We start from the raw sequence: 26228 nt of genomic DNA, 5'->3' as shown, positions 1-26228 counted from the left end.
CTGGTTTAATGAAGTGAGGGAAGAGGGAGTTTGTTGTTACAGAGGACCGGAGAGGGAACTTGGGACGCCAGCCAATGCCCTGGAGAATGGAGACCCCAGCGACTGGTGACCTGACGACCCGGAGACGCAGTGCAGGAGTCGCAGCTGGTTCTGGCCAGTGGGAGGACCATGGGCTGCGGAGAGAGGACCCTGGGGACCTGACCAGCTGGTTCCAGACAGAGGGGGCCAGAGAACAGAAGAGGGGAGAGGAGGCCCAGTGACCCTGTTTACGACCCTGTTTACCTGGAGAGAAGAATGGACAGAGGCGGGGGCTTGGGGCCGGTGATATCAGATGCCCAGCTGGGAAGCTCTGGGCTGGAGAGGGGGAGCAGGCAGAGCCAACCTGGATGCAGGGGAGACTTGGATGTGCTGGGCTGAAGGAGGCCAGGCCTGAGGGTCAGAGAGTTTCCTGTGCTGTGTTTACCTCTGAATAAACCCTCCTGTTTTACGCTGGCTAAGAGTCACTCCGGTCTAGAGAACAGGGTTGCATCAACCCCTTCGGGGGGTGGAGACCCCGGGGGTCCAGAGCGAGTGGACTCCCTGAGGGGGCCCACGGCAAGAGACAGACGTGCTAAGACTCAGAGAGGTGCGGCTCCAGGAGGTGGTGGGGCCTGACCCCGAGAGAGAGTGGACCCCCGAGAAGGGCTGCTGCACTGAAAGGGGCACCCCCCACGGACCGCACGGGGCTGCGAGTGGGCACGATCTGTGAGTCTGTGACAACTGGCTGGAAGCATGTGGTGCAACAGTGAAAGACTCAACAGTTGAAAAAGTGAAGAACTCTCTCACCACATTTAAAAAATTTTCATACATGGCTGATGAATGCACCAATGCAAATAGGCATCAAGTTATTGTGTACGTTATCTTGATGTCAGTGATAAGCCAGTAGATGCATTTCTAGATGTTCAAGTTATAGAAGACACATCGGCTGCATCTGTGACAACCCACATCTTAGAAGAGTTAAATGCTTGTCAATTGGACCCCAAACAGATGGCTGCTTGTGCATTTGATGGAGCTGCAAACTTCTCTGGAAGCAGGGCCGGCTCCAGGCACCAGCCGAGCAAGCTGGTGCTTGGGGCGGCAGTTTGTAGGAGGTGGCATTCCGCCCAATCCTAGGGCGGCATGGCCGCTTTTTTTTTTTGGTTCCGCTCTGGCCGCCCTGTAGGGGGCAGCGGCGTGGAGGACGGGAGCGCCCTGCAGCAAGCCTGGCAGGGCAGCCCGCGTCCTTCCCTCCCAGCCGACCGGAGCAGTGCAGAGCCCTCCCGGCAGGGAGCACGGCGGGAGAGGCCGTGTGGCAGCGCCCCGCTGAAGCCCTGACCACCCCCCTTCTCTCTCTCCCCCTCACATGAGCCATCTGGCATAAAGTATATCTCAGTTATGTCATATTCATATCATAAGCATATTTTCATAAGAAATATGGAATGCACTGTCACAGTGAGTATCCCCTCCTTCCAGAATAACGCCTTGTTTTGACAAGCCCTACAGGAAAGTTAAGACAAATTTGCTAAAGGCGTGAAGTTCAAGCTTATTAAACCCTTGTGTGGATGCTCTCATTCAGAAGTAAAATGGCCTTCATTTGAGATTATGTCTGTCACGGACTCACAGATCGTGCCCACTCTTGGCCCCATGGGGGGTGCCCGTTTCAGTGAGACAGCCCTTCTTGGGGGTCCACTCTCTCTCAGGGTTAGGCCTCTCCACCTCCTGGAGCTGCACCTCTCCGAGCCTTAGCACAGCTGTTTCTTGCCGTGGGCCCCCTCTGGCAGTCCACTCACTCTGGACCCCCAGGGCCTCCACCCCCCAAAGGGGTTGATGCAACCCTGTTCTCTAGACCGGAGTGACTCTCAGCCAGCATAAAACAGGAGGGTTTATTGAGAGGTGAACACAGCACAGGAAACTCTTAGGGCCTCAGGCCTGGCCTCCCTCAGCCCACCACATCCAAGTCTCCCCTGCATCCAGGTTGGCTCTGCTTGCTCCCTCCCTCCAGCCCAGAGCCCCCCTGCTTCCCAGCTGGGCATCTGATATCACCCAAGTCCTGCCTCTGTCCATTGTCTTCTCTCCAGGTAAACAGGGTCGTCAAAAAGGGTCGCCTGGGCCTCCTCTTCTCTCTTCTGTCCTCTGACCCCCTCTGGCTGGTTAGGTCATCGGGGCCCTCTCTTTACAGCCCATTGTCCTCCCACTGGCCAGAACCAGCTGCGACTCCTGAGCTGGGCCTCCGTGTCGCCAGGACACCAGTCGCTGAGGTATCCATCTTCCAGGCCATTGGCTGGGGTCCCAAGTTCCCTCTCCGCTCCTCTGTAATAAACTCCCTCTCCCCTCACCTCGTTAAACCAGTAACACCCAGGGACACTGAGTCCCACTCCCTCTGCATGCAAACCATTGGAAAAACAAGGGAAAAAAACCAAGAAAATCCCCCACTTCGTGACAATGTCTTACACTTAAAATTTAGGTTGACATAGATATGGTGCTAAGGGGCATGAAAAGTCCACACTCCAGGGCACCATAGCTATACAAACCTAAATCCTGGTGTACATGCAGCTAGGCCGATGGAATAATTCTTCTGATAACCTAACTACCATTGCTCATGAAGATGATGTTCCTACAGAGATGGAAAAACCTTTCAGTCGTCGTAAGCTGTCTCTACACTATGGGTTTATGCCAGCATACCTACAGCACCATAGTTATGCCACTATAGTCCCCATAGTGCAGACATGTCCTTAGTTCACTTTAGTTTTATCCCCTTTGAAGGAAGCAAGATGACATATCCTCCCTGGTCTGCTTCTCTTTGTGCCTGATCAAGGTCCAGTGTTCAGCAGGCATGGAGGGACCATCACAGTCACCATGCCAGAGGCTGCTGATTAAAACAGACAAAGACACCATTAGATTTACAGTCACGGTGGAAAGGGAAAGATAAGTCTTAAAACTCCCTTACATTGTCGCCATAAATATCTTTAATAAGAAATGCTAATTGTCACTTCAGCTTTGGAGTGCTCATTACAGCACCATTTTGCAGCTCAAGCCATGGTGAGTTCAGCCTAGCAGGGAGAAGGCCAGGGAGGATGGTCTATTGCATGGAAGGTTTAGACACTGGGTGTGACATTACCCAGAGTACAACGTGGACTGATGGACAGCTGTGCGTGTCCTCTCAATTCTCCAATCTGGGGTGCTTCGCTGTGAGAGCAACTACTCCTGGTCAGTTCAGAGACAGCCTCCAGCATGTAAATCACTCCCAGCTATATTGTATGAGTGCTATAGCCAGTCACCCATGAATTACACTACAGAGCAACACTAGCAAACTCCCAGTCCCAGACTTTCCCCCAGTTATGTGCGTCTTGTGTTGTCCAGAAGGAGCTGAGCAGTACAAGCTCATATAGTCTGTCATTTCATTAATAGAAAATTATATGCACAGATCTTGTTATCCCAAATGAAATTTCCCAAACACTTCAGTCCAAACACATACTGGTTTAGTTAAAACAATAATACAATTGTATTGACTACAGAAAGCTAGATTTTAAGTAATTACAAGTAATGAGGCATAAAAATCAGCATTGATTACAAAGAAATAAAAGATAAAATTCAACTAACACCTAACTTAACAAGTTAACTGAATTTAAAGCAAGAGGTTTCTCTCACCACATGCTTTAGCAGTCTTATGGCTGGAATCCTTTCAGCAGGACCCCTGCCCCAGTTCAGTGTTAATTTCCTTCTTCTCAATAGTTATTGATGCCATGGGCAGAGAAAAAAGGAGGAGTCATTTGTTCCCCATTTTTATATCTTTTCCTCCTCTTTGAGAAATCATCTCCAGCTGGGGTTCAGGAGACAGCAAGTCTGTGGGACAGGAACTTCCAGCTGTTTCTTTGCCAAGATGTAAATTTCTCACGTACACCCTTTTCCTGCCAAAGCATGGCTGCTTAACCAGGTAATAGTCTGTTTGATTTTGTTGACAGCTGGCTGAGGCGTCAGTTTGCCTTTTGTCTTTGAGGGACCGGTTTGTGCCTGCTTTTCTAAACTTGGAATATGTCTCAGTAATGTTTACAGTGGAATTTTATAACTTTACATACAATGTTGCCACACATTTTACCAGGACAGTAATGATGAGCAATTATGAGTTTTCAAATGATGTCACAAGGCATACTTTGTACAAAATCCATTATAGTTTTGTAAAAAGGGTGAATATAGGGATACAGACTGTCACACTGGGCACCCTGCGTATGAGTGTAGGGAATGAATGGCAGCTGTTCATCTCAAAAGACAACGGTGTAAGTGTTGAAGCAATTCAGTTACTGTGTTATGCTTCAATATCGCAAGTGACTAATAAGTCCAATTCTCAAGCAACAGTCCTTGCCACAGATAATGCAGGTGTAAGGTGCTGAGCCAGAAGATGAACTAATACATTACTAGCACTTGAGGCCTGCTGTACTTCCCTCTTTCCTTTCCTCTTTCTCAACCACCTCTGTTCAGCCTCTTTGACTCCTTGGTGCAGACCAGCCCTCCAGCATGTCCTCTTGCTAGCTGCATCTTCCCAGCTTGTAGTGTCAATGCTGCAAGTTTTCAATTCCCCTTTGCAAATGTCTTTGAACCTGAGCCTAGGTTGGCCCAGGGGCCCTGGAGCATCTGGAATTTCTCCAAACAGGAGATCCTTTGTAATCTGTCCATCTGGTGCAGGTGACCAAGCCAATGGTGTTTGAGAATAAATGATTAGACTTGGCAATTTTGCTTTCTCACATATAGGGAAAGTATGGTGAATACTCTGGTGTACTCCAGGCGGGACCGTGTTTGCAGAGGAAAGCCAGCATCATCAGCTGGGAAGATGCAATGTGAGCTGTCCACGCAGAGCAAACAGGAAGTGGAATTTCAAAAATTCTTGGGGATTTAAAGGGGCAGGGGTGCCTGCCTGTGTACCTGGCTGCAGGACAGCAGAGTAGAAACCGCTTACCAAAGTGGTCATGATAGGCATCGTGGGACACCTCCTGGAGGCCACTTAGGGTGACATAAGCAAGCACAGTGTCTTTACTGACACTGCATCGCTCTAACTTTGTTGTAAAAAGCTCTATGCCACTCGGCAAGGCGGGAGGAGCATTGTTTTGTGTACATCTCCACTGTTTTGTTGATGAAACCTGACTTGTGTTGACAAAACTATGTAGTGTAGACAAGGCCTAAATATGGGAAACTGTGCTAATATGGGTCAGGAAATCTGTGTTACAGTTTACTCTTGTAGGGTGAACAGACTATTGTATCAGGATACCACTGTGTTGTATCCAGGTTCCTTCTACTGCAGATAGGGTCTTATACATTATTAACTGTGCTCATCAGTGTTTTCCCCAGGAATTGAAATTGGGGGGGGGGGGTGTGTTCAAATTTACGGGGCGGGGTGTGTGTGTCAGCACCGATGAGGGGTGAGACCGTGAGGGTGAAGATGGGCTGTATGGTACCATAGCAAAAACTGAAAAATATTTCATGACCATTTTATTAGATTTAACTCATGTTTTAAAACCATCACACAAATTAAAGTTGGCTACTCAAGCCTTCTAGGAAGCACTACATCTACATCCTTCTTGGTTTCTTCTTATAATTTTGCACAACTCTGTTAATGAACTTATTAAATGCAGTGCGTTCATCTTTGGTGGCTTCTCGTGTGTCCGGTACTTTCATTCCTTCAGTTGATATGCTCATTAGTTCATTCACATGATCAGACAAAAGGCGACTTTTTTCAGAACACAAAATTCTATTCCATGAGGCAAAAGAATGCTCAACTGTAGCTGTTGTGACTGGGAGTAGCAAGAGATGAATTCCTACTTCTTTCATCGCAGGAAACATAGCACAAAGATCGGGTCAAGCCACTACTGATGATAAAAAAGAAGTTGAAGTCAAATCTTCATTCATTTGTCGTATGATATTCCACTCTGTGTTCAAATTCTCTATTCTATCCTGAGCACATGGCAGCCCCATTGCTGGTAGTGCCTCACTCCACTCAACTGTCAGTGTTTTATAGGACAGGGATTTGTAAAATCTACGTAGAGGTTGAGTAGAATCTAGAAGTCGCTGTTGTAGATTTAAGAATCAAGTCTGTGTACTTTTTCAGTTGTCTTAAACACTTCTTGTCCCCTTCATTTAAGGATTCAATATAAATGCTTTCATTAGTCAACTTCTGGACTGAAGTCTTTGCTTCTTCCAGTACTTTTTCAATGGATAGCTCTCTGATTGTCCAGCAATAGAAGCTACATTTGGATCAAAGATCTACTACTGTTGTAGCAGATGCCTGGATGGCATTGTTTAATGACCCAAGTGGTTTCAACAGTAGACTTACAAGAGAAAGAACGGCAATCGTCTTCTCTGAACGTAGTAGCAAAAGTAATCCACCAGCCTCACTACTTAGATCCATCCAATGTTGGTAGATACTTTCCAAAGCCAGTAATAATGGACAGCAGCCAAGGATCACTCATGAAAAAACCAGAGCGTTTTCCCAGGTTGGACTAATTTGAACTTCAGTCCCAGTGTATCTTCTATATTTTCCAAGATATTCAGTCTTTTTGGACTCTTGCTGAAAAAAGAATATAATGAAGACATTAAATGTATAGCTTTTTAAATGTATTTTGAAGAGTCTATAGCTTGTACTAGCGCTAGTTGGAGTAGATGGCCTCTGCAGTGTGTATAGGAGAGATTAGGGTTTTCTCTGAGCAAAGCTTGTACTCCACCATGTCTTCCAGACAGGGCCGGCTCTGGCTTTCTGGCCGCCCCAAGCAAAAAAAAAAAAAAAAAAAAAAAAAAAAAAAACCTGCAGCGCAGCTGGAGCCAGGGTGCAGGGGGACTCCCTGCCCTGCAGATGTGCCCCAACTTGAACTTCACGCCTTTAGCAAATTTGTCTTAACTTTCCTGTAGGGCTTGTCAAAACAAGGTGTTATTCTGGAAGGAGGGGTTACTCACTGTGACATTGCATTCCATATTTCTTATGAAAATATGCTTATGATATGAATGACATAACTGAGATATACTTTATGCCAGATGGCTCATGTGAGATATCATTGAAAAAGTTATGATTTACTGAATGTGATTATCCAATTTGTATGCCTGTATCATTTCTGTATCTGAAGTTAGGAATATTGACTATCAGAGGGGTAGCCGTGTTAGTCTGAATCTGTAAAAAGCAACAGAGGGTTCTGTGGCACCTTTAAGACTAACAGAAGTATTGGGAGCATAAGCTTTCGTGGGTAAGAATCTCACTTCTTCAGATGCAAGTAATGGAAATCTCCAGAGGCAGGTATAAATCAGTATGGAGATAACGAGGTTAGTTCAATCAGGGAGGGTGAGGTGCTCTGCTAGCAGTTGAGGTGTGAACACCAAGGGAGGAGAAACTGCTTCTGTAGTTGGATAGCCATTCACAGTCTTTGTTTAATCCTGATCTGATGGTGTCAAATTTGCAAATGAACTGGAGCTCAGCAGTTTCTCTTTGGAGTCTGGTCCTGAAGTTTTTTTTGCTGTAAGATGGCTACCTTTACATCTGCTATTGTGTGGCCAGGGAGGTTGAAGTGTTCTCCTACAGGTTTTTGTGTATTGCCATTCCTGATATCTGACTTGTGTCCATTTATCCTCTTGCGTAGTGACTGTCCAGTTTGGCCAATGTACATAGCAGAGGGGCATTGCTGGCATATGATGGCATATATAATATTGGTGGACATGCAGGTGAATGAGCCGGTGATGTTGTAGCTGATCTGGTTAGGTCGTGCAGAACGCAATGCCATCCACAGCCTCAGAAACCACCCTGACATTATCATCAAAGAGGCTGATAAAGGAGGTGCTGTTGTCATCATGAACAGGTCTGACTACCAGAAGGAGGCTGCCAGACAACTCTCCAATACCAAATTCTACAGGCCACTTTCCTCAGATCCCACTGAGGAATATACTAAGAAACTGCACCATCTACTCAGGACACTCCCTACACTAACACATGAACAAATCAACATACCCTTAGAGCCCCGACCGGGGTTATTCTATCTACTACCCAAGATCCACAAACCCGGAAATCCTGGACGCCCCATCATCTCGGGCATTGGCACTCTCACTGAAGGACTGTCTGGATATGTGGACTCCCTACTCAGACCCTACGCCACCAGCACTCCCAGCTATCTCCGTGACACCACAGATTTCCTGAGAAAACTACAATGCATTGGTGACCTCCCAGAAAACACCATCCTAGCCACCATGGATGTAGAGGCTCTCTACACAAACATCCCACACACAGATGGAATACAAGCTGTCAGGAACAGTATCCCTGATGATGACACAGCACAACTTATTGCTGAGCTCTGTGACTTTATCCTCACGCATAATTATTTCAAATTTGGTGACAATATATACCTCCAGACCAGTGGCACCGCTATGGGCACCCGCAGGGCCCCCCAATATGCCAACATTTTTATGGCTGACTTGGAACAACGCTTCCTCAGCTCTCGTCCACTCACGCCCCTTCTCTACCTACGCTACATTGATGACATCATCATCTGGACCCATGGGAAGGAGACCCTGGAAGAATTCCACCATGATTTCAACAGCTTCCACCACACCATCAACCTCAGCCTGGACCAATCTACACGGGAGGTCCACTTCCTAGACACCACCGTACAAATAAGCGATGGCCACGTTAACACCACCCTATACCGAAAACCCACCGACCGCTACGCCTACCTTCATGCCTCCAGCTTCCACCCCAGACACACCACACGATCCATCGTCTACAGCCAAGCACTGAGGTACAATCGCATCTGCTCCAACCCCTCAGACAGAGACCAACACCTACAAGATCTTCACCAAGCATTCTCAAAACTACGATACCCACACAAGGAAATAAAGAAACAAATCAACAGAGCCAGACGTGTACCCAGAAGCCTCCTGCTACAAGACAGGCCCCAAAAAGAAACCAACAGAACTCCACTGGCCATCACCTACAGTCCCCAGCTTAAACCTCTCCAGCGCATCATCAGTGATCTACAACCCATCCTGGACAATGATCCCTCACTTTCACAGACCTTGGGAGGCAGGCCAGTCCTCGCCCACAGACAACCCGCCAACCTTAAGCATATTCTCATCAGCAACCACGCACCGCACCATAACAACTCTAACTCAGGAACCAGCCCATGCAACAAACCTCGATGCCAACTCTGCCCACATATCTACACCAGCAACACCATCACAGGACCTAACCAGATCAGCTACATCATCACCGGCTCATTCACCTGCATGTCCACCAATATTATATATGCCATCATATGCCAGCAATGCCCCTCTGCTATGTACATTGGCCAAACTGGACAGTCACTACGCAAGAGGATAAATGGACACAAGTCAGATATCAGGAATGGCAATACACAAAAACCTGTAGGAGAACACTTCAACCTCCCTGGCCACACAATAGCAGATGTAAAGGTAGCCATCTTACAGCAAAAAAACTTCAGGACCAGACTCCAAAGAGAAACTGCTGAGCTCCAGTTCATTTGCAAATTTGACACCATCAGATCAGGATTAAACAAAGACTGTGAATGGCTATCCAACTACAGAAGCAGTTTCTCCTCCCTTGGTGTTCACACCTCAACTGCTAGCAGAGCACCTCACCCTCCCTGATTGAACTAACCTCGTTATCTCCATACTGATTTATACCTGCCTCTGGAGATTTCCATTACTTGCATCTGAAGAAGTGAGGTTCTTACCCATGAAAGCTTATGCTCCCAATACTTCTGTTAGTCTTAAAGGTGCCACAGGACCCTCTGTTGAATATTGACTATGTATCTGTATTTCAACTAAGCTACTTTGGGTGATGCCCGCTGCTAACAATTCAGGTACAACAATGGAAAAGCCAGACAGGGTGGATCGCCCATCAGTGAGGACAATGGACTGTGAAAAGCTTGGCCTTCCTGTGGACACTCCATACCGCCACTGACTCATGGATCCTACAGAGTCAGGTGGTCTTGTCACCTGACACTAAAACATTACCTGGGGCTTTTTGTAACTTTCCACTGTAAGGGAAGGGGGGGGGGGTCAAGTTTGGGAAACAAAGGATTTCCTCCTTATATAAATCCTATTTAAGGGTGGGGAGGAAGGCAAACAAGACTCCTCCTCTCGATGGCCTGTCTGCCCAAGAAGAAAGACTGCAAAAGGGAAGGCAAGTGGGGAGTCCAGACTGAGACAGGGGTCCAGTCTGAAAAGGAATATAACTGGAACTCTGAACCACAGAAACTTTGCAAACTGCCTGCAACAATATCTAGGGTGAGAAATACTATTTGTAACCAATTTCTTTAATGAAACTATCTTAGTTTGTGTGTTTTATTTCATTTGCTTAGTAATCTGCTTTGTTCTGTTTGTTACCCCTTTTACCACTTAAAATATGCCTTTTATAGTTAATAAAATTTGTTTTGTTTATTAGTAAACTCAGTTTCTGTAATTTCCAACGGGGGGGGGGGGGGGGTGAATTTCATAATATATCTCCACATTGAGGGAGGGGGCGAATTTCATAATATATCTTTGGGTCTGCACTCCAAGGGAGGTGGACATCTGAGTGCTGGAGCAAGTCCCTTAAGCTGAGTCTTCCCAGAGCTCATCTGCAACTGGGTGTGGCCCTGCCTGTGTGTGTGTTAGAGGTGGTTTTAAGAGCCTGGCTCAGCAAGACAGGTTAAAGGGGGCCCATGCTGGCAGAACAGGTCGACTCAGTGGTATCTCAGCACATCAGGTGGCTTCCCAAGGGGTCAAACTCGTCATACTCACCTTATGTAGTAACTGGAATTCTTTGAGATGTGTGTCCCTATGGGTGCTCCACTTGAGGTGAACCTGTGCCTTGTGCACCTTCGATTGGAGATTTTCAGCAGCAGTGCATGTGCCCTAGCTACCCATGTACCCCAAACCGAGGGTATATAGGGCAATCTCAGACAAATTCCCACACAGTCCCATGGAGACAAGACTACAAAGCAGAGGGGAAGGAAGGAAGGAAGGTAGGTAGGTAGTGGAGAAGGGACACATCTCGAAGAACTCGTTACTGCACAAGGTGAGTAACCTTTCCTTCTTCTTCAAGTAGTGTCCCTCTGGATGCTCCTAAGCAGTACTCTTCAAAGGAGGTGGCAACTTCAGAACCTGGTCTAGAACTGTTTGCAGAACAGCAGAACCGAAGGTAGCATCTGCTGTAGAGGCATAGTGCATCGAGGCATAGTGTCTTGAAAAGATGTGAACCGAGGCCCATGTAGCAGCTTTCCAGATTTCTGTGACAGGAATATCTTTCAATAGAGCAACAGATGGGGACTGAGATCTGGTAGAATGACTTATGACCCTAGGAGAGCATGGCACATTAGCAACTGCATAGCAACAGAGGATGCAGCCAGAAACCCACTTAGAAAGTTTCTGGTTGGACACTGGCATTCCTTTAACTCTGTCTGTGATAGAGACAAATAGCCTTGGAGAAACTTGAAAAGGTTCAGACCTGTCCAAATAATATGCTAGCACTCTAACACATAAGGTGTGAAGGGCAGCGTCCTCCTTAGTTTGATGAGGTTTAGGGTGGAAAACCGGTAGATGAACTGTGTGACTGATATGAAAGTTCAAAATGACTTTGGATAAGAACCATAGGTGTGGTTGGAATGATACCACATCCTGGAAGAAGACCGTGTAAGGGGTGGGGTCAGTTATCAAAGCCCCTAATTTACCCGTTATTGGAACAGAGGTAATTACCACTAAAAAGCAGTTTTCATGGAAAGGTTTAAAAGGGTACAGAAAACTAGTGGCTCAAAGGGAGGTTTAATTAAGTTCAAGTCCCAAATTGGGTGGGCTCTCTGACATTTGGGAAGATGTTTAATAATCCTTTGTTGAATCTAAAAGTTGCAGGGAGAGCTAATATCGAGAAACCTTCCATAGGAGAATGAAATGCTGTGCGGGCTGGGGCCACGCCACGCTGTGCCACCGATGGGCGCCAGGTTTGTAAAATTTTTGCCCAGAACGGGTCCACAGAGCTGTCCCGTCCATAGGACAGACCAGGGCAACCGCCCCAGCCCCCGCGCTTTGGAGGGCCCCGCACTTCAGGGGGACGCAGGGTCCAGGGCAGCGTGGGAGGTTAGCGGGGGGCCTGGCGCCAGCAGCAGCGAGCGATCCAGACCCAGCCCGCCCCACTCTGCCCCGCCGACTCCTGGCATCACTCAGGGGAGGGGGCGGAAGCCGGAAAGAGGCGGGGTGGGAGATTGGGGAAAGGGGTAGAATGGGGTGGGAAGAGGCAGGGGCTTGGGGGAAGGGATGGAGTGGGGGTGGGGTGGGGGCAGAGCAGGGGCAGGAAGAGGCAGGGCTGGGTGGGGCGGGGCGGACTGGGGCCAGGTCACTCGCTGCCGCCAGCGCCAGGCTCCCCACTAACCCCCCAGGCTGCCCTGGACCCCTCCTCCCCTGAAGCATGGGGCCCCCCAAAGCGCAGGGCCCAGGGTGGTTGCCCCTGTTTGTCCTATGGACAGGACGGCTCTGACAATATAAGCCCAAACATTGGTGGAGCCGGGCCCATGTTCCCGACTATTGGTGAAGCACGGGCACCATGGGCCCATATAACTCACCACCTATGGTGCCGCCTGTCCTCCCGGTGCTGGGACCACACTGGGGTTGGGGGCACTCTGCCCACCCGATGTGCTGGGGGCAGGGATGTGTGCTCTGGGGGGGGGGGGAGAAGAAGGGGCAGGGCCTCGGACAGAGGGGCAGGGGCTAGCCTCCTCTAAGAGCACGTTCACCCACTGCCCATGTTCAAGTTTAATTGCTATCAAAAGCTGTCAGAAATATGATTTGTGGCTGTTGGACACTTCCATAATATAAATATTTACTAATAACCCATGGACTGGGGTATGCAGGACTGCATACTACCTTCACTTCAGCATAGAACTCCCATTTAGAAAGTGTAACTGTCAACTGGAAAAGTAACTAGACTTGCAGTTATAATTTATTAATTTCCCATTGACTAATGCTTTTGTATTCAGCATCACTCACTGGGAAAATATGCTTACCTTTAGGACGCCTACTTTTTCTACACCTTGGGTTTGTCTGCACATGGAACAGCTGTTCCTGAATAACTCCATTTGTGGGGACACTTATTGCGGAATGAGTCCACATCTACACCAGGGGCTTTTGCCAGCATAGTTATTTTGGTTAGGGGTGTGAAGTGGTGTGACTTGTGGCCAACATAGCAATGCCAGCAAAACCTTCTAGAGTAGATGCAGTTATTGTAGCAAAACTATGCTGTCACCAGTTTAACTTGTTTTGGTCAGGATGATGGTGAAATAAGCTGTATTGGTTAGCTTTGCTGGTATAACTATTTCCACACTAGAAGCACTTTGCCTGTATACCTATAACAAAAAGTGATCCTAGTCTTGACATGGCCTAATAAGGCCTGATCTACATTTAAAAGTTGTTGGCATACCTGTGTCAGTTAGGAGTGTGATTCTTGTATGGTGTAGAGGAGTGGACTCACCCCTGCGGCACCTCCTGCTGGTGACTTCTGGGAATTAGCTCTTCCAGCATCCTGGAGCACCCCCTGCAGGCTGGTGATCCGCCTGTCCTCTAGCCCCATGTCCCCCCCAGGACCCCAGTGCCCCTTTCTCTGGGTGCTGCCCCCAGCAGTACACCCCCCAGTCTCAGGGTCTCCCCTCCCAGGGGAACCCCCACCCACTATCCCTACCTCACCACTAGGCCACTACCAGTCACCAACTAGCCCCCGCTCCCTGGGGCAGACTGCAGTATAGGCCACTCACCACTGGCAAGGGGGGTTTGGACCTGCTGCCTTGGCTGCCCTCTGCAACCCCCAATACCCCTTGGCCTCCTACTAGGCCACAGCCTGGGGCTATCCAGGCTGTAACTCCCCAGCCTTTCCCCAGCCCTGCTCCACTACAGCTACCCTATGTCTAGCTCCCTACAACCAGGCCCTTCTCTCCCTGAGTGCAGAGAGAAACTCCTGAGCTCTTGGCTCCCAGCCTTCTTATACAGGCCAGCTGGGGCCTGATTGGGGCGTGGCCCAGCTGTGGCTACTTCCCCAATCAGCCCAGTAGCTTTTCCCTTTGCCCCAGCCCTCTGCCAGGGCTGTTTTAAACCCCTCAGGCAGGAGCGGGGTAACCACCCCGCTACATATGGTTAGGCCTGGTCTACAGTACTAAGTTAGGCTAATGTAAATTGCCTTGCGTCAACTTATTTGCATATGTGTCTACACTGAAATTTGTCTCTAGCCGACATAGTGGCCCCTTACAGCAATGCACTAAAACCACCTCCCTGAAATGGTGTGGATCCATGGTCGACTTACTGAAGTCGATGCAGTGCGACTGTTGACAGTGTGTGACCTCTATCAATCCTAACAGTCCTATAGCAGTTGTCACACAATGCCCCATTCCCTGCAACAGTAACTACTATGTCACAATTTTACACTCCACTGCCCAGGGGTCACAGAGACCAGAACTCTGCCCCCCCCCACACACTCCAAGCCTCCCCATGTATTTTTGAAATGCCTTTTCCTATTTGCCCACCTTGCTCATATCTAGCAGTTCACCCTTGTTGTGTGCAACTGCCCAACTGACCATGGTGGCACCCCGCACTAGTCATGCTCCTGCCTGGAGTAGACAGGAAGTATTGGCTCTCCTGGGCTTGTGGGGAGAAGAGGCTGTGCCAGCACAGCTATGGACCAGCTGTAGTAACAGGGCCATATACCACCGGATTGCACAAGGGATGCAGGCAAAGGAGTACAACAGGGATCGGCAGCAGTGCCACGTGAAAGCAAAAGAACTGCAGCAGGAGTACAAGACTAGGGAGGCCAACACTAGACCTGGTGCTACCGTACAGATGTGCTGATTTCACAATGAACTGCATGCTGCACTTGGCTGGACCCCTGCCAGCAGGGCCAGATTAACCTTTTGTGGGGCCGGCGCCAAACATATTTGTGGGCCCCCATGGAGGCAATGGAGCATGGCGTGAGGACATCAGTCCCCAGAGCGAGGTGCCAGCCAGAGGCAATGGGCATGGCCTGGCATGGCAAGGGCACTATTTACAAACCGGCAGTTGCCAGACGCACAGTGGCCCACCTGGCCCTGTGCTGCCAGCATGCCCCATCCCCTCGGGGGCAGGCCCATGCCATGCCACAGAGCACCCCCGGCCAACACCGGAACAACCCCCCGGAGTTTCCTATAAGCTGCATTTCTTATGGCCAGAGCCCCCTCCCGGACCCGCTATGCCCAGCACCTTCCCCAACCCTCCCACAAATGCACAGCACCCTGCACAATACCACCCTTGCCCAGCACCCCACTGCCCACAGCCCCACCACCAGGGCCATCCTTAGGATTTATGGGGCCCTATGCAGTATTATTAAACTGATGCCCCTATGCCCGACTTGGGGAACAGCCACCATCCCTGCCCGCGGACCCCCAGAAGAACCCCCACCCAATGCTGACACACTGAACTTCGTATACAGCAGACATTGCGGCAGCCTGGGCTCGCAGCCCAGAGGGGGAGGGACAAGGCACCAAAGGATACCGAGCCGCCCGGCCCCCCTTACGGCGGCGGAGAGTCACAGTACCCCGCAGAGACCTCCATACCCTCTCCCTCATGCAGAATGTGCTGTGCCGGAGCATTCAGCTCTGTGAATATAGCCCTTGCCTAAGGAGACTGCAGTGTACACTGGGTGTGAGGGAGCTGACCCGCTCTTATTTGCTGTCCTGGTGGTGCCCCAAATTTTTGGGTGCCCTACGCAGCTGCGTATGCTGCATATGCCTAAGGACGGCCCTGCCCACCACAACTGCCCAGCACCCTCCATAGATCTCCATTCCCTAGTGCCCCAACACACACAGATCTTCCCCGCCACCTCACAGCCCAGCACCCCCCAGAGACCCACTCCCCACACCCTGCTCCCAGACGCACTCACCGGCCCTGCTGGTAGGTGACTGTCTGCTGGGTTGAGCCAGCAGCACAGCCAGAGCTGGTCCCAGAGCCGGGAATCACTCTGGGCCCTCGGGAGTGGCATGATCAGCCAGGCCAGGGCCTGCCCAGTTCGGGCTCCCTCAGGACTCACTTGCCTGGAGGGACCCAGCCAAGCCCCCCACATTGTCATCCCCCTCCACCTGGCTGAGACTGGCCAGGCTTCTGTACCAGTCCCAGGCAGCTCAGCTCCAGGGAGACAGGCAGGGCTCCACAGATGGTGGGAAGCAGAGACTGCCCGGAGCTGGAGGTGCACTGGGGTCCAGCCAGGGGGCAGAGAGGAGCAGGAGGGTGGAGTCAGGGGGCAGAGAGGAGCCCTCAGCCTGAAGAGCAAGTGATGGACGGTGGGGAGCCAGCGGGCTGGCAGGGTCTAGTGATACAGTGCAAGTGGAGCAGGCCGGGGCCCCTTCTGAGCACGGGCCCGGCTCCATGGAGCCACTGATGCCATTGTAAACCTGCCAGCACCCCACAGACAGCTAAATTCGCCCAGCACCAACATCAGAGCCACGGAAGCACACACCCAAGGGCTATACAACTTAGGTGGTAACGTACGTGGACCAGTTTGTTGGGTACACATTGCCTGAGACCAACAGGGCATGGGGGAGTTTAACTCTGCTGAGCTAATGTTTCAGGTTAGCCCCCGCTCAGGAATCAGTGGAAAGTGCTTGTCACGCCCCTGAAGGTCAGACACGTTGTTTTCAATATGAAAGCTAAGACGCCACGCTGCGCGAGGCTGCTACCTAGACACCCGGCCGAGCCGGGCTGGCTGCTTGGCACCTCCTGAGCGGCACAGAACAAACGCACCCTGGCCCGTGCACACACACAACCACAGATGGCAGAAGCTGTGCTGCGGAAGGACTTATTACTAGGCGATGATAGTAGCGATCCGGGAACCAACCCACGCGCGCGCCCTGCAGCAAGACACGGGGGCTTCTTCAGCCCGCGGCCCGCGCCCGTCTCTGGCTCGCGCGCAGAAGAGAACCGGAACCGCGCATGCGCTTGGCTTGGCGAAGGCTGCGGGATCCGTTTCCCGGCATTCGTTGGGGCGGAAGGGCTCGGGGGGCGGGGCTGTGGGATGAGCGGAAGCGGGTTGGGGAGCCGGTGTTGTGCCTATCAGCCAGGTAGGGAAGAGACGAGAGCGCCTCCGCCGCCGGGGGAGCCCGAGCCTTTGTTGGTAGGGGCGGCCCCGGGGGGCGTGAGGGGTGGAAGGGCGGCTTCGTGGCCCGGGGCGTGGGGGGACAGGGCCGGCCCCGTTCCCCAGGGGGGTGTTTGAGAGGGGGCAGGGATGGGGCGTAGCAGGGCCGGCCCCGTTCCCCGGCGTGTCTGCGAGTGCTAGAGCGGGACAGGATCGAGAGGTGAGAGCAGGACTGCGCTGTGCTGGGAATTGGGGCTATGATGCGATACGGGGGCTTAGGGAATTGCAGGTAGGTCTGAGCTAGGGATTTGGTCATTGTGTGAGTTCTGTGAACTGGGACAGATATAAGTGTGAGTTTGAGATGCGTATGGGGTGGGGTTTGTTATACTAGGTGTTGGGGTGGTCGTAGTTGTTGAGGAAAGTGAGATTATTACCTCATCAGCATCTTGTTTTGATTCTTCTCTATAGATGTCTCCCTGGTCCAGGTCATGCTCTTTTCTCTTCTCCTTCCTCCCCTCCCTGTTCCTGCCCAGCCTATCTGTACATGCAGTGATCTGCTTTTGTTCTGATTTGTCCTGCTGCAGCAGTTCCTGGTACTGGACTGTATGAGCACATGGATTCTGATGGCAGGAGCAATCCCTTTCCCCCCTCTCAAATCTCTGTTGTTAATACCAATGTAATGTTCCCTGTGTGCTTGTAAGGGTTGTAAGGTTGTTGCAAACCTCTCTTACCAGTGCCTCTGTGCAGTGTTCCATGGGAGCTAGCTGCCGTGACTCAGCCTTATTCTAGCATGGATCACCTCCTTGCACATCTGTACTGCATTGACCCTGAGTTGTCCTGGTGTGAGTCGGGGTTTTACTATGCGTTGTGCACTGTTAATAATGTATACTTTCCTAAATTGTCCTCTTAGGGGCCACAAGATCTGATGATTATCAATTTTAGGTATACATAGAGCCCTTGTTATCATAGTATCTGAGAATATCACAATCTTTAAATGTATTTATCCTCACAACACCTCTGTGAGGTAAGGAAGTGCTATCACTCTTCTGTGGCTAAGTCCAAATATAACAATAAGTTATATAAACTATTGTTTATATTGAATTGTTTTGGGGAGAACAAGGGATGTATTGAGGGAATGATGCATTAAATAGTTAAGTCTTCTCTTACTACCCAAATCTAAAATTTACTCAGGGCGCATAGATTGGTGCTTCCTTAAAAATATTTTTGTGTTGTTTCCTTCTGCATTTGCTATAGAATCACAATTTTTACCCCATATAATTCCTAAACGTTGAGAACTGTACTATGGCTGCTATGACTCTGAAAAACTAATGTGTTTGCGTTACTGTAAGGACCCAATCTAATTTTCATAGGGTCCAAGAATATCACTTACCAGAAAATCAAAGCAATGAGTCTTCTGTTACTGCTTAGTATGCTATTCCACAGCCTACTATACCACACTGTCGTCTGTCTGTCTTTATGGTACGTAAACTGGTATCTCATCTTGGTGCCATGAGCGTGTGGGTTTTGGTTTGTAGGTAGGACATGGAAAATTACCACTACTCTTGTCCCATTTTGACCCTTAGGATGTGATTCCCCTGTGTACACAGCCCATTGGCCTCGTGCCTTCTTATTTCTTGCATTGTGTATTCATGTCTAATTTGTTGTTAATTTATTTTCAGTTATTTTACATCTCCTGAGAATTATGCAATGTTTTTTGAGTTCTCTGGTCTAGTAAACAGGGATATTCCCCAAAACCTTAATAGATAAGTGCATTTAAACTGCACTCTTATTGTTGGGCCCTTGTGTTCCCTTTCCTCAAAGAAAACTCATCCTATCTTCTAACTGGTTGGTGATTCAATGGGAGACTGTGGTCTTCCTTCTGAGCCAATTCTGATCAAATGATTCAGTAAGGTATTGAAGGTCACTCTGCTACTAGAAGTGACATATTTCACTGAAGAGAGATACTGAGGTCATGATCACTTATATTAAAAATCCCATAACACTTTTCACAAGATTTAGGGGTGTTAATCCTTGTATCCTGTCTAAGTTATAACTTGAGTCATATGTTGTCTACTGTAATTGCTATAGGTCTGGTCTACAATATCTGAAGACTAATGGGTGCTAGAGATAGTCAGCAAAGGATTTACAATAGAATTTATCAGGGCTTCTTGGGGTTTAATAGTTAGCTGGTGATGCTGAACAAAATTAACCTTGGTCTAAACTGACTGCTAAAATATGTTCAGCATTGTGTAAATTAGCATGGACAACCCTGTTCACATGTGCGTGAAATCTAACAGTGTGGTGTAGGCCGTATCTTTTCATTTGGATGTGAAGAGGAGTCTTCACTTCCTCTTCTAAACTTTCTCCTTAGGACTGTTCACTATTAAACAGCTGCTATATTCCATCCAAGTGTAGAGGAAGTGATTCTCATACATAATATTTATGAAGGACTTTGGGATCTTTTGAGATTAATACTGCTTTGTAAATGTAAGATGTGGTTATTAACTTAAGTCTAAAATAGTGCCAAATCATCTATTTAAGTTTTCAAATGTTTTGCCATTGAAACAATCTGTTTTGCCCTTATGGTCAGGGGGAAGAGGGCGGGCTTTATCTTGATTATATTCCTGAGCCTTGCATGTGTTACGAACAACAAAATACTTTGTCACTCAAACCACTATGGTCCCCATATTTAGCTACTTTACGTTTGGTGATCCTGGCTTTACTAAGATAAATTGACTAGTTCACCTAGTCAAGCTAGCAAGGATAATCCCAGAGGAACCGAAAGCACTGTCTTTAATGCCTACTGTGTGATTTAAATAATAATAATAATAATAATAAAAAATCTTCTGTTGGGTCAGTATGCTGTGTCAGAAGTAAAACACATTGGAAAGAGAAATTTTAACTACTTGTACACTTTAGAGGATTCTAAATTAACTTTAACTCAAGAAAGGTATCTGGACATTGCTCTGGGCAGCCCAATGAAGACCTTGACTCAATGTGCAGCCTTGGTCCAGAAAGCTAAGATGTTAGGATGCCTAAGGAACAGGATGGAGAATAATATGGAAAATACGATGCCATTATACAAAATATTATACGATGCTATTATACGAAAATACAATGCTGAAGCCTCACCTAGAATATTATGTGCAATACTGGTTACCTAATCTCAAATGGGATATTGCAGAATTGGAACAGGTCCAGAGAAGGATAACACATGATTAGAGGCATGAGAAAAAACTCATTTAAAGAGAGACTAAAAAGATTGGGTTTGTTTACTTTAGACAGGAGACAAGTAAGAGGGGATATGATAAAAATATGTCAAAGGTAGATCCAGAGTTTCTGTTCTCCCTGTCATGACACAAAACAAGGGGATGTTTTAATGAAATGAAAAGATGGAAGATGCAAAACTTATAGAAGGAAATATTTTCACATATTATTGAGCCGTGGAAGTCATTGCCACAGGATACTGTAGAGGCCAAATACTTAGTAAGATTGTAAACAAGGATTTTAAGAGGCAAAGTAGCTGCTTAAAAGAAGAAATCTTTGCCTGCCATTCAAACAGAAGAAGTGACTTCATGTATGTGAAATTTGTGTTTGTATGTATGCTAAGCCACGGTATCCGGTTCCAATCGTTATTTTAGTAATTTTGAGTTTTCAGACATAGTTGCTTACAATTAGGCACTGCTCAACTTGAGGCTCCTCCTTGAAAATGTTGTTCTTAACATAATATGCAGAACTTTATTTGAATAAACTTTGCTTGACATGCAGAGCTCTCTTTGAAGATACATGGCTGGTACTACTCCATACCCTCAGAAGCTGGATATTTGGTTTATAAGTACTGATATGTTCCTGCTGATCACTTCCCACCTGAAGTCCTAATCTGTAGTGGCATCAAAATTGGTTGCTACGGTAAGGATTATATAACTAATGGATAATTATTAGCCAAAGTGCTATAAGGAGGTGTAACTTCATTATTTTTTATTAAGACACTGACAATGTGTTTGATGCTGTACAAAAGCAAATGAGGCCCTTGCCCAAGAAACTTAGTCTAAATAAATTTCATGTTTGAGTTTCACCATAGCCTTGTGACTTTCAGTGGGGAATAAGCAACAGCTGCAGATGAATTTGCAAGGACTTTTTTTGTGAAAATATGGCATTATAAACAACAGCCCAAAAAATATTGCTTACAAACTGAATAGTTTCTAAAGGGAAGAGTTTTTTACAGGTTTCTATTAGATGACACTTGCTTCTTGAGATTGAACCTAAATGCACTTAAAAAAGTTAATTACAATTATGGTAATTTAAAACTGAAGCAATGATGGTGGTATTGAAGCTTTGACTTTTAGCAAAAAAGCTAAAAGACAAAGCTGTAGAAGTAGGTGAGGTGAACGGGTATGTTTCCGCAAAGAATTTCTAGAATATCTAATATTACTGACCTTGAAAACTGTTTTTTGTTCCTTTTCCTGGTGAATGAGCATTTTGACTAATCTTGTAATACTTCAAATTTAGGAATCAAGTGACATGGAGAAAATGTGTTTAAGATGGTCCATCCAGAAGATTTGTTACTTTGTGAAGATCTTGCTTTTGACTAATATGTAAATACCATGACAACTTCAAATTGAATTATTTTTCTTGAAATCGAGACTCATCTGTTGCCTTCATCAGAAATGTTTTTAACATTTTCAAGAAAAAACATGTCCCAGAAACTGAGTTTGTTGTTGCTGGTGTTTGGATTTATTTGGGGCTTGATGTTGCTGCGCTATACTTTTCAGCATCCAAGGCACCAAAGCAGTGCTGAATTGCGTGAACAGATACTAGACTTAAGTAAAAGATATGTGAAAGCCCTGGCAGAAGAAAATAAGAACATCATGAACGGTGGTAATGGAGCCTCAATGGCAGGATATGGTAAGATTAAATAAACCTGGCTACACAAACCTTTTTGTTCTAAACTGCCTTTGGTACAACTTTTAAATCTTATATTAAATGGTACATGGAACTCTTCAAAATATTTTTTTAATGTGCTGACTGTGTGTTTGCTCATTGATGGGGCTTAATTTTAAGGCATAACTTCTAACACTTGTTCTTTAAACATAGTTGTATGTATTATAGTAATTTGACTGTCAGCATCAATATTAGGTTGCCTTGTTTCTCCACCAATTGCAAATAGAGCTCTGGGGGGTTTTCTCCACAGTAACATGAAGGAGTACATTCATAATGTAGGAATTAAATGTAAAATTAAAACACTTCACTACCCAAACACTGTCACTTTGTGTGTTATTTCTACCTTTTTATTGCTTTTATATCTTTTTTTTCCCTTTAATTTTCTTCTCTTCCACTATTAACAAACAATGAGAAGCAATCGTGATGGTAAAATTGGAGAGGTGGGGGCATGATTATGTATTTAGCAGAAGGCAGTAGAGTGCTCCAAATCTCGAGCCTCCATTGTGTTTGCATCACCATATTCCCCTCTGACTTGACACTACTGTGCCCTGTTACTTGTGCACCTGCTATATGTCTATACCCCATGCTCATCTAGAATGCAAGAGAGATCTGTGTGTGGTTTAGTTATTGAGATCTGTTTAATGTAAACATTGAAAATTTCTCACTTCAAAAACATAATACTTTAAACTCTGCAACCCCAGTCTTATGATTTGTCTAGGTGTCCTAACCTGCCATTTGACAAATACAATCTACTTAAATGTCCTACGCTATTCTCCAGTGTTTCATTCAGACTTAAATTTCTGAGAACTAGATAAAATAAACTCATTGCCTGCCTGTATTCTGTCATGCAAAACAAAAACTTCTGTGATAACATAGGTAATATAGACTTAAACGGGAATTAGTTTTCAGAGAAAGAGCTAAATTAAGATTTTACATACAGAGAGACTCATTACTATACTTACTGCCCCTTCGTAGAAGGAATTCTAGTTGAGGGTAAACCTCTCTTTCAGTGTGTAGGTCAGGTCCAATATTTTAGGGTGTCAAAATCTTTAACTCAACAAGACCCTTAAAGGGGGGGGAAGTACATCTATAACTGGATCTATATACCTTGGTTCTGTGCAAAGGAACTTATTTGAAACATATTTAGAACAATAAAATTCATTAGTTTGTTCACTGATGCAGACTCACCATCAAAGGTTTGGTTTGAGAGAATAAGATAAATCCAAATAATGATGAATTTTGAAAAACTAAGTGTCAAATAATTTGGTCAGGCCAGATGGCTCTCAAATTGTGAGGAAATGAACTAATTAATTCTGAAAGAATACATACAGCAAAGTGTTGAGGTTTTTGTTGAATTAATGTTGATTACTGCATTGTTTGTTTAGTAGTCTTGCCTATTGGTGTTCTTCCTTCCCACACCTTGATTAACTGTTTTTATAATATCAGTAGGGTCTTCTTCCACCCTGCTTCTTTTTCTCGATATATAGATAGGCTCCTTATGAATTTTTTTTACATCAACTTAAGTCTAAATCTTTACATCCAAGAATTTTAACATAGGAAAGAAACTGTATCCCTTTTTTCTGCTTTAAGAATTACAGTGTGTATTACAATAATGCTTTACCTTGTCCTTGTGGCAGACAGCAAGTTCTGAACTTGTAGAATAATTGGAAAGGAACTGTAGAAGGAAATAATTAAGATCTATCTTATCTAGGGTGGAAAAACATAAGTGCTTTCTAATGCTGCCCAGTGCCAGAAGCTGTTATACAGGTTAAATTTATTTCCTCTCTACTGCTGCTGTGGGTTAAAGTCCAAACTATTACCCTTAAATAGTCACTTATCTTTTAAAAAATAAAATGGGGGAAGAAGAGGAGACTAATGTTGTTTTATATTCTGTGATTCAATGGGCCAATTCTCAGTTTGCTATTGTGGTAGTATCTTCTAGTATGCAAAAAATAAGAAATAGTACTTTAAATATATGGACATCTAGCATCCATATGTAGAAGACTCTACCTTTTCTCTGTCCTCTCCAAACAAATCCAGGAAAAAAGAAAAGCAACCTTTGAAGACATAAATTAGATGTCCAAATCCACAAATTTCTCTCACACTGCTGATAATATAAATGAACAGTATTCAATACTACTTTCTTTGTTTTGTCTTCTTCAGCTGATCTCAAAAGAACAATTGCTGTTCTTCTGGATGACATCTTACAACGTCTGGTGAAATTGGAAAACAAAGTTGACTACATTGTTGTGAATGGCTCAGCAACAAATACCACCAATGGAACCAGTGGTAATCTGGTGCCAGTAACTACAAGTAAACGTGTAAATGCAGCAAGCAATATTAGATAACATACAAGATCACCTTATGTTACTTTATCATAGATTCGATTTGATTCAAGAAAAGCTTTTTACCTCTGGCTAGGCAAAGCAATAGTTGACACTAACATATCGTACACTGTTCTGCTATAGAATGTGCTGGGTACATGCAGTCCCAACTTCTGTACATAAGGTTCTCAAAGGATTAATTCGTTGCTTTCAGACAGTTCTGTTAAAGCAGTGCTGTACAACATTGTATTTAAAGATATTCTGGTAACTTGGTTGATGTAGTATGCCAAATGGGTGATACTTTGTAATGTTTGAAGTTAAACTAAAATGGAAAAATATATATTCACTTCTAAAATATATTTATTTAAATAAAAATTTAACATATCTTTTTGGATAGATTGATTATATAGCTTAATCATTTTTTGTGTGATCTGTTTTAAACAGGTAACTAAGGATAATGTAATGCTAGAAGATGTATATTATTTACAGTATTTTGTTACTTATTAATTTGCTAGTGATATGTTGAAGATAACATTGAGATGTTTTAAAAATGGCAACCCAAAGAATGTCTTTATTTGCACTACCTGCTAGAATAGCTAGAGAGAATTGATTGTATATTAAAAAAAATCAATTATAATGAAAATCTTGGGTAGCAACACTGTCCAGATATCTTTACTCCAGAAATAGATCAGTTAGATTATCAAAGGCAAAACAATCTCTGATATCATGCATAGCTATTTCATAGAAAGATATTTGTGTGTGTATTTTGTAACTTCAGATAAGTTATTTAAGAGATGGAAGTCAGTTTTCAGATCTGTGAATATTTTTATTCATTGCTGTTTCTTTTTAATATTTTAGTATCTTGTAGTGTGTGACAAATATAGCACATTATCTCCTTCAGTTACTTTTTTAAATAGGAGGGAGTAGGTAAATTAAGTTGAAGGGAAGCAGTGCATCTTGGAATATATACTAAAGAGATGCATGTGCTAATGGTATTTTTATGAGGGACGTAGGTGGAAGCTAAGGTTACATTGCCTTATATCCACGTTAGCCTTACAGCAATGAAAATTGCAGTGAGGGTGCACTATATTCCAAAATGTGCTTTCTGCATCATAAATGCTAAAATGAAAGTGCCATTCAGCCGTATGTTTTTTAAAAACTATATTGAGTGGTGGTTGTGGGTTTTTTTTTTGTTTTTTGTTTTTTGTTTAGAATTATGTTCAGTAATTTTTGCTTGAAATATGCTGTGTAATAGCTTTTTAATATTTTATTTAAAAAAAAATGGAATAAGACCAGAAGTGCTGGATGACATATGGTCTCAAGGTTTTCTGCCTTTCTCCCTGATGATAGTCTGGACTGGTCTAGAGGAAAGTAGAATATATAAATAAAACTTGAGTTAGTGTCCAACTTTTTTTATTTTGTGTTTGACATACTGAGTGTAAACTTTTTTTTCTTCTTCCAGGAAGAAAGAAAATAAAATTTTATTTGTATTTGTGAAAGGTGTTTTTTTTTTTTGTAATTAAATGATTCGCCTTTTCCTATTTTCTACACGTACTCTCCATGTACCTTGAGACTTTAAACTATTGATCTTTGTAATTTATCACTAATCATAAAGTCTGCTATTTATCTCAGAGGCTGTATAAGTAGAAGAGAGTATAATTCACTTGGTTTTGGAACCCCAATATTTCTCAAAAACTTTGCCTAGATTGGAGGGGAGAGAAGAAAATATGACTGCAATAGTTTTGGAGGGGGGAAGCTTTCAAAGGCATAGAAGACAGATAGACACGTAACTCCTGTTGATGCATTTGAAAAATCTCTGACTAATCTGAAGGCACCCTATT

The 26228-nt window shown here is 45.5% G+C and overlaps 1 protein-coding gene across 4 annotated transcripts; it reads left to right on the top strand.

The window, feature by feature from the left end:
- The first annotated feature begins 17028 nt into the window (after window positions 1-17028).
- CCDC126 (coiled-coil domain containing 126) lies at window positions 17029-25878 on the top strand. 4 transcript variants are annotated; one of them, XM_065398710.1, is made up of 4 exons: window positions 17029-17108; window positions 20891-21031; window positions 21632-22027; window positions 24227-25878. In XM_065398710.1, exons 3-4 carry the CDS (start codon window positions 21790-21792, stop codon window positions 24409-24411), a joined length of 423 nt encoding a protein of 140 aa, XP_065254782.1. In that variant the 5' UTR covers window positions 17029-17108; window positions 20891-21031; window positions 21632-21789; the 3' UTR covers window positions 24412-25878. The 4 variants fall into 4 exon arrangements, with proteins under 4 accessions (XP_065254782.1, XP_065254783.1, XP_065254784.1 ...); XM_065398711.1 differs by lacking the exon at window positions 17029-17108 and adding an exon at window positions 17111-17161; XM_065398712.1 differs by lacking the exon at window positions 17029-17108 and adding an exon at window positions 17307-17342.
- Window positions 25879-26228: the final 350 nt, after the last annotated feature.

The sequence above is a fragment of the Emys orbicularis genome, chromosome 2 (assembly GCF_028017835.1).
Source record: "Emys orbicularis isolate rEmyOrb1 chromosome 2, rEmyOrb1.hap1, whole genome shotgun sequence".
NCBI lineage: Eukaryota > Metazoa > Chordata > Testudines > Emydidae > Emys > Emys orbicularis.
This window is presented reverse-complemented; position numbering and strand designations above follow the sequence as displayed.

Bases quoted from the DNA above. Each gene is read 5' to 3' on its own strand.
- CCDC126 (XM_065398710.1), top strand. From the start codon at position 21,790: ATGTTTTTAACATTTTCAAGAAAAAACATGTCCCAGAAACTGAGTTTG. The intron at 22,028-24,226 runs GTAAGATTAAAT...TGTCTTCTTCAG, and splicing joins AGCCTCAATGGCAGGATATG to CTGATCTCAAAAGAACAATT.